Below are 11,829 nucleotides of genomic sequence, written 5' to 3'. Positions count from 1 at the left end.
TATATATATATTTTTTTTTTTCAGACTTTTCAGAAAAGTCCACTTTCATTTCTGATGTTAACAAGCACAAAGATTATGGGAGCATGTCCGATAGACAGATGAGTCAAATCAAAACATTTTGACCAGGCACATCAGCTGTATGTTCACAAAAATGAAGCATACCAAGAAAAGATCACTGTCCCTACTGTGAAACATGGAGGAGGCTCTGTCATGTTTTGGGCCTGCTTTGCTCCATCTGCCACATCCGGGGTATTGAATCTTGACATTGTAGAATGAAATTCCAAGGCTGTCAAAATATTCTAGCGAGAATTGCTTTGTCCAATGTGAGAAACCTTCGTCCCACTCACAGGTCAGGGGTCTTCTAGCAGGATAATGACCCAAAATAAAGCTAAAAACTCCCAAGAATGGCTCAGCACAAATCACTGGAATATTCTGTGGTGGTCATCTATGATCCCTGATCAAAATGCTCTTGAGCATCTGTGGAGTTGAAACATGCCGTTTGGAGAAAAGCTCTGTTCAAACTTGAGACGACTGGAGCAGTTTGCTCATGAAGAGTTAAGACAAAATATCTGCTGAGAGGTGCTGGAGTCTCACTGAAACTTGAAGAAATAATTTGTAATTGCCTCAAATGCTCGATCAACAAAATATTAAATTCATGGTACATTCATTTTGTTCAGTATTTTTTTTTTGTGACATTTGAATTCTGTTGAAACACAATTTCAAAACTATATGATTGTTATTCGTCAATTTTCATAAAATTGTTTTTTTTATTTCTTCATTCATTAACCAAGGGGTATCACCATTTTTGTCCATGTGTGTTGATTTTAACAGACTGACAGTCATGCATTACTTTTTCTCACTTTCCTAAAATAATGATTTCGGCCATTATTTTAAGAAGATGACAATACAGTAGTCAACAATGGAAGTAACCTACAGACAGATACCTGTTTACACATTTTCAATTCAGAAACAGATATTGAGGGTAACGTTGGCCTTCAATGTCACCTACATCTTGACTTGTCTCCAAACCAGACCCAATATAAAATTAGAAAGGTCTTGATTGAAAATGCTTCTTCCTTGGAGTTGTGGTTTTCATTGCTTGAACTTGGGCAACTTCTCCTGTTTTCCCAGGAATGAGTGATGACCTCTGTGGTGGTGTCCGACGGAGGAGGGAATATAGTGGAGTATGTCACGATGGTGGAGGAGCCTCAACAAGTATGACTGCTGTTTTGCGATTCACTTATGGTGGTGGGAAAATGTATCGTTGTGGATTGATGGCAGAATAACACAATTCAGCTCAATCGGTTGTTTTTGAAGTTTGTTCCAGTATAGTGAGAGAAAATCCAAAACAGAACACTATTGGTGCGATGACACTGGTTGACTTAGTTGGAATTTCAATATAATCCTCCACATTGAAAGTACAGTGGTACCTTTACTTATGAAATTAATTGGTTCTGGAAGAAATTCCTTCCAAGCACCCCCAAAATTCAGACATGTTTCCGAAAGCATAAAAATTAGTGCTGTCAGTTTAGCGCTTTATTACCGGCATTAATTTAAATCAATTTGAACGTGATTTTTTTATCGCGAGATTAATGCGGCAACACGTCACAGCGGATGTTACGTTGCTCTATAAATAAACCGGAAACAAAACAACAATCGCGCTGTACAGGTCCACGCCCATGTCTGTTTTGCCAACCTTGGCAGCGCGAGACACCGAAAACGGATATTTAAAGAGTTTATCAAAAGGAAGTTTACTTTTAAAAAGTTGCCAGATGGTTCCACTGACAAGACCAAAGTTACCTGTATGTTTTGCAGTCGTAAACTGAGCTATCATCATAGCACGTCGAGTCTGAAATACCACTTAGTGGCCAAGCACACAGACGTCGAGTCTGAAATACCACTTAATGGAAGCACACAGCTGATGTGAGTACTCTTCCCCCTCGTCGAAGACAGACAGCTCTGGATCATTTCAAATCGAAGAAAATGGATAACACGACGAAGAACACATTTGCTGAGGCCATAGCTAAATGTATGGCTGCCGCATGCAGGCCTGTCAACATTGTCCACAGCTGGACTCAAGCTGAAATCATTGGCATTGCGTCTAACGACTCCACTACGGATTGCCAACGAGAGCCTCCATTACAAGCTATGTACAGAAATTGTACGTAGCGGAGAAGGCTAAGGTACACCAAGCGGGAGAAGACACTGTTTCGGGAGGGAAATAAGAGACGAGGTTGATGAGCCTCTGGTGAATAAAGAGCAGGTAGCCTGTTGAGTGCGATTTATGCCACTGACACGATTGTTACTTGTTTGGAACTATTTTGTGTGGAAGGTTACCGTGTTCCATGTCCATATACAGTGGGGCAAATAAGTCTAGTCAACCACCAATTGTGCAAGTTCACCTACTTGAAAAGATTAGAGAGGCCTGTAATTGTCAACATGGGTAAAGCTCAACCATGAGAGACAATGTGGGAAAAAAACTCAAAAAAATACATTGTTTGATTTTTAAAGAATTAATTGCAAATCATGGTGGAAAATAAGTATTTGGTCAATACCAAAAGTTCATGTCAATACTTTATGTACCCTTTGTTGGCAATAACGGAGGCCAAATGTTTTCTGTTACTCTTCACAAGCTTTTCACACATTGTTGCTGGTATTTTGGCCCATTCCTCCATGCAGATCTCCTCTAGAGCAGTGATGTTTTGGGGCTGTCGTTGGGCAACACGGACTTTCAACTCCCTCCACAGATTTTCTATGGGATTGAGATCCGGAGACTGGCTAGGCCACTCCAGGACCTTGAAATGCTTCTTACGAAGCCACTCCTTTGTTGCCCTGGCTGTGTGTTTGGGATCATTGTCATGCTGAAAGACCCAGCCACGTCTCATCTTCAATGCCCTTGCTGATGGAAGGAGATTTTCACTCAAAATCTCTCGATACATGGCCCCATTCATTCTTTCCTTTCCACAGATCAGTTGTCCTGGTCCCTTTGCAGAAAAACAGCCCCAAAGCATGATGTTTCCACTTTCCACCCCCATGCTTCACAGTGGGTATGGTGTTTTTCGGATGCAATTCAGTATTCTTTGTCCTCAAAACATGAGAACCTGTGTTTCTTCCAAAAAGTTCTATTTTGGTTTCATCTGACCATAACACATTCTCCCAGTCCTCTTCTGGAGCATCCAAATGCTCTCTAGCGAACCGCAGACGGGCCTAGATGTGTACTGGCTTCAGCAGGGGGGACACGTCTGGCAGTGCAGGATTTGAGTCCCTGGCGACGCATTGTGTTACTCAGTGTGTGTGTCAAAATGGACCTATTTTATATTGTTCCAAATCCGTGAAAAAATTCAGGGGGGGGTGGCCAGACTTGTCTTCGGCAGATTCGGGGCTCGTAATGTTTACAAGTAACGTTTGCAAGCATCCATTTTGAATCACGTTTTTTATCGCGAAGCGTTAGTTTGTCGTTACTTCCTACATGGGCTAAAACCAATGTCTTACTTGTTGTGATTGGTCGCTATATCGGCCCCGGTGGGACGAAAGAAGACGTGGACAGGACAGCTTTGGTTTGTAGAAAAATATATATTTGAATAGAAAAAGAAAAGAAGAGAAACATACAGATGACTGGAGAGAGAGCGTGTCCGTCCGACCTCGAGCGTCGTGTCGTCTTAACTCCACTAGTTTAGCTGTTGTCGTGGCTAGTCTAGCTGAGCTGTTGAAAGAGATCAAAGCTCTTTGATGTGTAACGTCCGTTGCGTCAGCACTGATTGGTTGAAGCCAAAAGACGTGAGTGCGTACACGTCCGCGCTGATGCACGCACAGCGGAGAGCAGCGGACTATCGACTGCTGAGTCGCGCTTCACTCGAGTGGCGTCGCTACAAACTATCGTAGCTCACACGTACCGTTTTAAAGTGCTTCCCTGGGCCCTCCTAGATTCCTATTCTTTGCCCGTGCCCTCGGTGAATTGTATACAAAGCACACTCTGAATGAGAATAATGATGATAAAAGATAGAGCGCAACAGCTCTGATCACAAGCTGCAATTGCAGACTGCTGAGCGCTAACAACTTCCATGACGTAATCACGCGCCACCGTAAATTCAAGGTTTACCTGCTTTATTTTTTAAATATTTTTTTTTGTGAAAATTAGACTGATAGGATGATTAGGGTGCAATGTATATTAACACAAACAAATATATTACTAACATGTACAAAGACACACAAATGGTTGTTTGTTTTTTTTCTCCTCGAACTTCTCGGATCTACTTGGGACCTGTCTTAGATCTACCGGTAGATCAGGATCGACGTAATGGGTACCCCTGTGCTAGCACAATGAGATACAGTAAAGTACTTTGAGTTTGGTGATTGTATCCACTTCAGAAAGAGGGAAAAGTGCATAGAAGGGGAAACGTACCGTATTACCTGAGCACATATTGTACCTCAAAATTATTTATTTTTTTCTTAAATGTTTTGCAATTTTTGTTGTGCAGTGATAATCTTGAATGTGTTTGTTGATGGACAAAATGCAGAAAAGAAGGGCAACGAAGACATTACATTTCTAAACAGTACCTGGAACAAATGAATTTTTCTGGTGAAACTTTATCCTAATTTGTCCAGGCTTGTGTTGGGCCATACAACTGAAAGGTACATCACAATATAGCGTTTTACCTATTGCAGATTCAATCTTCCCAGCCTGGTGCAGTTCTACAATTTTGTCTCTGGTGTCCTTCGACAGCTCTTTGGTCTTGGCCATAGTGGAGTTTGGAGTGTGACTGAGGTTGGAGACGGGTGTCTTTTAAACCAATAAAACAGTTAAAACAGGCGCCATTAATACAGGTAATGAGTGGAGCCTCGTGAGACCTCATGAGAAGAAGTTAGACCTCTTTGACAGCCAGAAATCTTGCTTCTTTGTAGCTGACTAAATACTTATTTTCCACCATGATTTGCTTTTTTTTTTTTTTTTTTTTTAACTATTGAAAATAAAGACCTGGGATTAAAAAAAAGGGATAAATTCAGGTAATTTTATTTTAACACATAGCACTTAATATTTAAAAGAAGTCAATGAAACTATGAAAAAGTAAAATAAACTGGTCAATATAAAGATTAATAAACACCTTTTTTAATCAATGTGTGCTTAATAGGGCTGGGCGATATGGATACAAAATGTTCCATAATACAGGGTGTTCAAAAAGTCTTGGGCACATTTTGACATTGAATATCTTGGAAACTATTAACTCATTCACTCCCCCAAAGACATATTTATGTCTTTTCACACTCCACACGTTCAACCCCAGATACTTGTTTTTTTTTCAATTTCATTCAGTACCAGCCAATTCTAGACCCCCTTTTTTTTACCCTCAGTCTTGAAAAAAGGTGAACTTGCACAATTGGTGGTTGACTAAATACTCATTTGCCCCACTGTAAATATAGGGGGTGGAGCTTCTCTGTGTTCGTCTGACAGTGACGGTGCGCTGAGGCACGTCGAGAATTCAGCGGTGCAGTGGTAGCGACCTAGCGAAAATAAAACGTCTCCAGTGTTGTCATCGAACCAAGTGTAGTCATCCGAAATACTTGAGAACACCTCGCTCAACTTGTCATTCTTGGATGTAAGGCAGAAGGATGCCAATCTGCACGCAGCTGTGAAGCGACTCTGCTAACAGGTTATGGGCCCAGACCAGCAGACACGAGAATCCTGAAAGTTTGACAAGAGGTGTGCGGCGCTAGCAAGACGGTGGTAAGCTACCACGTGAAGCTAGGTAGCGGAGAGCGCAAATTGGCGAACGTAACAAAGACAAAATGGCCCACTTTCGATGGAAGGGCAGAAGAGTACGAACTCTGGGAAGAAAAAATGCTATGTTGCATGCATAGTGTTGGATTAAAGGAGACTCTTTTGAATGAGCCTGTTGGGGCCTGTTGGGCACCAGTCAACAGACGAGCAAGCGAGGGACAAGTTGACTGCGGACGCTTATTGCGCGCTGGCGCCATTACTGGACAATGTAAGTTTGAGTCTCATATTCAGAGATACCAAAGACAATGGTCGTGAAAGCCTGAAAGTACTGAGAGAGCACTACATTGGAAAAAGTAGGCCACGCATTGTCTCCATGTACATTACACTGACGTCATTGAAGAAAGCGGACACAGAGACTATAACTGAGTATTTTATAAGGGCGGAGCAAATCATCTAATGTAAAAAACAAAGAATAGAGTAAAGAATAAAAATGGTCATTTAATTTTTAACTGCATCCTCATTGTTTTTTGCTCAGTTTCGTTCAAGTTCTCTCTCAGAAGTGGGTTTTGCCTGGCATTTTGTAAAGAATTGATCCAAGGACATTTGCTTTTGTTGGCTTTTAACAATCCATTGAAAATGTCCAAGGCAAACATCAATAAAGTGAGCGATCACCCGACTGGTGAACACTTTTTCTGGGTGATACACATTTCCGTAAAATTATCGGAACACCTCATGGCACGAGGAGTGAATGACGAGGGCGCTACATGGACACACATTCAATCTATTTACACACATCGACACATGCTGTAGAGGTCCCTCTTAGCCAATGGGATTCCAGGATGATGCTCGGTAATAGCCAATAGCAGAGCAGCTGTAAGTATGGGGCATTCAGGAAACTCGTAGTTGAAGGAAGCAGCCCATACTGTATTTTTACCTTTTGTATCTTGAAATTTCTTTCGTAACAAGAGGCTATATTTTCCTGTTGAGACATTTCGTAACTACAACATTTCGTATGAAGAGATGTTCGTAAGTCAAAGTACCACTGTAATGTAAAGGTACTGTTAATTCATTTTTCAACAGTTTTAACAGTTTAAACTGTTGCCACTATAAAAAATGTGCATTTATTTTAACATTCTTAACTGCAATACAAGTCTCGAGGGAATTGAAGTCACTTGACAGACATAATGTTCGGAAAGTAGGGAATATCTGTTTGGGGAAATACAGTGGAAGTTTATGAATTATTTGGATAACGAATAATGTGGTCCATGGACAAAATTTTCCATTTTAAATACCTCTGGAAAGTTATTTCAATTCATCAATCAAAAAGCATCTAGTTTGTGAACAGTCCTGGTAGAGATGCGAGGGAAGCTCTGGTGTGTTTCAGTCAGGCATTGCAAGTTGTGGTGGGCGGATCCATCAAAATTGTGATAATATTAATGAAGTCAGTATGAATATTGGATTTGTGCTAGCACAGGGGTGCCCAAACATTTTGGACCGAAGATCTACTTTTCGATCAACTAACCTCCCGGGATCTACCCTTACCGGCGCGCGCGCACGCACACACACACGCACACGCACGACATAATGAGAAAGCCTGAAACTGAGGTAGGGACTCCACAACAACAACCGGTTCTGATGGAAATGGAACAGAACGGCGCTGACACAATGCAGTGAAAGTTTCATGGTCTATTTGGTTTGATGACTAAATGAGGCATTCTTTCATGTCATTAATACGAGCTCTGTAGAAAAATATATATATATTTGGATAGAGAAAGAAAAGAAGAGAAACATACAGATGACTGGACAGAGAGTGTGTCCGTCCGACCTCGAGCGTCGTGTCGTCTCAACTCTCTAGCTTAGCTGTTGTCGTAGATCAAAGCTCTTTGATGTGTAACGTCCGTTGCGTCAGCACTGATTGGTTGAAGCCAAAAGACGTGAGTGCGTACACGTCCGCGCTGATGCACGCACAGCGGAGAGCAGCGGACTATCGACTGCTGAGTCGCGCTTCACTCGAGTGGCGTCGCTACAAACTATCGTAGCTCACACGTACCGTTTTAAAGTGCTTCCCTGGGCCCTCCTAGATTCCTATTCTTTGCCCGTGACCTCGGTGAATTGTATACGAAGCATACTCTGAATGAGAATAATGACGATAAAAGATAGAGCGCAACAGCTCTGATCACAAGCTGCAATTGCAGACTGCTGAGCGCTAACAACTTCCGATGACGTAATCACGCGCCACCGTAAATTCAAGATTTACCTGCTTTATTTTATTTTTTAAATATTTTTTTGTGAAAATGAGACTGATAGGATGATAAGGGTGCAACGTACATTAACACAAAAAAATATATTACTAACATGTACAAAGACACACAAATGGTTGTTTGTTTTTTTTTCTCCTCGAACTCCTCGGATCTACTTGGAACCTGTCTTAGATCTACCGGTAGATCAGGATCGACGTAATGGGCACCCCTGCTTAGATGTTTCAGTGAGGAACTGTAAGGTGTATGGACCAATAGAAGTGGTGATATGTTCTGCTTTTAAAAAAAGAAAACAACAACAACAACAAAAACCATGAAATGACAGCAAGTCAAATATTTGTCTCCAGATGACAAATGTTGCTGTGATGCTACATTTATGTCCCCAACCTCCCCCAAAGTTCCACAGAGACACTGACTGTTTGATAGTAAATAGCACAGAGCTGTGGTTTAATCAATCTAACGCTCCCTCAAGAGCTCATTCAAAGCGTTTTAGAGCAGGTAATAAATCCATTGGCAGGGCAGGATGGCTGGAGCTGGGGTAAGAGGGGCACTGTATCAAATATGATCTCAGATGTAAACACACACACACACACACACACACACACACACACACACACACACACACACACACACACAAACGAATGTGTACACGCATATACAAACGTATGTGTACTCTTTATTTTTGTTCCAATAGTGCATAAGTATGAGCATACACTTAGGCCAAACAAAAAAGATGTTTCGAAAGTGTGTTTCCGGTAACGATAAAGAAATTTCAGCATAGGGTCGGTAGGTCGGACAAATTTTTTTATTTTTTTTAATCTTTTTTTTTTCCCCCCCATCAAAAATTTAAACAAAATAACCATAAAACATAAAACAAGACATTGAACCCGCCGCTTCGCGGCCGGCGCCGCCGCCGCCGATTTAGTTTTCTCCCCGCCCCGGCCTCGGGGGGCCGGGGCGCGCCGCCGCCTCCGAGGTCCTCCTCCGCCCTCAGTTTTTACTCAGCCTATGGTGTTCATCAAATAGTTCGCTTTATTTTTTCGATACATCAATGGATGCTATTTTCTTAACATTACGGTGCGAGCACGCGACTGTAACACAGAAAACGCAGTTTAAACTGTTGGAGATCGCGGCCACCGCCATGTTTCAATGTTGTTGACAAATGACAGGGCAAACGACGCACGCGCTCAATGTGAATATAGCGAGAGTTTGCGCCGATGTAAACCCTCTACGCAAAAATGTAGAAGGTTGTTTGAAAAAAATGCCGCCCGTCAAGTTTTTTTTCGACGTAGAAATTCTCGGTCGGTCGGGTTACCGGAAACACACTACTTTTTTTTCTACGCCTTACCGGCAGCAGCTCGATTTCCTTCTTTAACTGCCAGAGTGATCGCTTTTAGTTTAAAAGCTGCATCATATGCTTTTCGTCTGGTATTCTCCATGTTGATCAGGGTTAATAGAAAGACTGAAATAAGGAAGTTGTGATTACCGGTAATCATACAATTTCATTGGACCCCTGTGTACTACTCATTCATTTTTCCTTTTGTATCTTACCGCTCTGGCAAAAAGAGCGGAAGTTGTGAATAGTCATACAATCTCATTGGACCTCAGTGAAAGACTCATTCATTTTATTGGTCCATGTTTTTCCCGCGATGGAAAAAAAAAAAATTAAAAAGCCGCTTCATGTTACACGCCGCAGTGTTGGAAGTGTGGAAAAAAAGTAACGGCTTGTAATCCGGAATTTACGGTAAGTATCTGGGGTTGAACGTGTGGAGTGGGAAAAGACATATAAATATGTCTTTGGGAGTGATTGAGTTAAGGATATAAAAATACATTTGGTAAATTCAGAAAGCTTGCAATCTCAATTTTTACATGGAATGTTCAAAGATGTTCAATGATTGGTCACACGACACACATCAAGTCGAGAGTCAAATTCTTGCCAAACGCGTCCCAGCACTGCATTGTCAATGGTTGCAACAGCTTCTGTTACTCGTGCCTTAATGCATTCAGTACCAGCCAATTCTAGACCAAGTCTGAAAAGACATATAAAAACGTCTTGGTAGTTTATGAGTTAAAGCATAAGCACCCATCCGTTATGAATTTACCATGCCATCTCACTATGGACTTCCTCTCTGGTGGCTCCTTTCCGAATTTTCTGCGAAATGCACGTTGAACAACAGTCCACGATTCAGTTTTTGCAAATTCAAGTACACAAAACGCCTTTTCTGGTTGAGTGAACGCCATTAATGGGTCTGAAAAGAAATACAAAAATCAATAGCCTTACGAAAAACGTAATGTAATTAGCTTTAAAATGGCACGACTTTTATCTTACGACCATTCATAGTTTAGGAGATATGGGGACTTCAAATGTGCCCGAGACTTTTGGAACACCCTGTATATTTCATATCAGTCAATATTAAAAATTCTTGATTTTTTTTTTTTTTCTTAAATGTCTTGTACCCCAAAGCAGTATTGTTAATAGTTACATTAACCTTCATTGAATGTTCACATTATATAAATGTAGTGGACTAATACTCTCTTGCAGCGCATGCGTTAGCATTGGGTTAGCATTGTCTTCGAACAACTTCGATGGCATAGCTAACACTGGTGCGAGCATGTCAAAGACAGGGACCTCCTTTACTTGGAAACCCCGTCTCCATCCGGAAGTGTTTAATTGGGTTAGTATGCAGGAGTTGTACTGAGTTGACTGCTCATTTATTTGAACAAAGTTACAGCACTGTCTTGTTCTACGTGAGTATGCTGCTGCTGCTTTGTTGGTTTGGATGCTTCTTGGTTGGTTTCATTTCTTTGTGTTAGGAGTCAGCTGCGCGCTGCCTACAATGCTGTAGATGGGGTTTGCTTTCTGATTTTTTTTTTTTTCCGATCAAACATTTTATCAAAGGCATTTTGATATCAATCACGTGCCTGTCATGATACATATTGTTGGTGAATTATCGCCTAGCCCTAGTGCAGCCTTTTAGCTATTTAATAATTAAAAGGGAAACGTCACAAAAACATTTTATTGAGATGTAGAAATTTGATGATGCCCGATCCTGATTTTTATTTTATTTTTTTTATAATCAACAATATATGCCTTCAATGTTCCAGTCTTATTTTATTGTCAAACATTGAACATTGCCTATGAAACCCTTCAAACCGCGTGTTTTAACTGTATACGAAGTACAATGAAAATGAGTAGAAACTCATCTCACAGCAAAAGAGGACCCAGGATCACTTTTTCACACCTCTCAGGAAGGGAGATAGATTGGTGGACAAGATCGGTTTTATTTCAAGGCTAGCTTGCAGCCTTGTTCCAGGCAACGAGCCTCTTCTAAGTTCAGCCACAGTACAAGAGCTCGCAGGTGATAGTATTAGCAATACTTTGGGGTCCTTGTAAGCAAACGTATTGTCTTTCACGGCATGATCACACAGCGGTGTTTACATTGACCATGGATAAAACTAGTCAAGTGATTTGTTTGTGAACACAGTGATATTTCTTTATAATTATTTCTTCATAATAAAATGTGTTTTCACTTATTGTAACTATATTTCTATTTATTTCAGTTGGGAACATTTCCTTTTCAAATATTTCCGTTTGTAAACTGAATCACAGAACGTATTGAATTGATTATAATAAATTCACAAACTGAGTTTGCACTGTATTGTACCGATCAGCCAGATGCTTTCCTATGTACATTCGAAGTGACACCCCCCCCAAAAAAAAAACCAGCAACATGTTTGTAGAATTCCAGAAAAATCCCTTTAGATGCGCAGTGAGCTGAAATTTCAGGATATTTGCTGTGACGTCTCTTGTGAGGTTGCACATGATGATGTAAAAGACCCCCCCCCCCCCCCACA

At 41.1% G+C, this 11,829-nt stretch overlaps 1 protein-coding gene across 4 annotated transcripts in view; it reads left to right on the top strand.

Moving 5' to 3' along the window:
* The window catches only part of LOC109514404 (ETS-related transcription factor Elf-2-like), a 31,818-nt gene that overhangs the window by 8,843 nt on the left and 11,146 nt on the right, over positions 1 to 11,829 (top strand). For 3 of the 4 annotated variants that reach the window (XM_019867488.1, XM_019867486.1, XM_019867485.1), the window contains exon 2: positions 1,132 to 1,215. The exons of the other annotated variant lie outside the window; for it this stretch is intronic. In XM_019867488.1, coding sequence (XP_019723047.1) covers positions 1,134 to 1,215 — 82 coding nt within the window. In that variant the 5' untranslated portion in view covers positions 1,132 to 1,133. The remainder of the gene's footprint in view (positions 1 to 1,131; positions 1,216 to 11,829) is intronic. 4 annotated transcript variants of the gene reach the window in all.

Source organism: Hippocampus comes, unplaced genomic scaffold (genome assembly GCF_001891065.2).
Source record: "Hippocampus comes isolate QL1 unplaced genomic scaffold, H_comes_QL1_v1.1 scaffold2, whole genome shotgun sequence".
NCBI lineage: Eukaryota > Metazoa > Chordata > Actinopteri > Syngnathiformes > Syngnathidae > Hippocampus > Hippocampus comes.
Note: the sequence above shows the minus strand (reverse complement) of the source record. Positions and strands in the feature narration are given on the sequence as shown.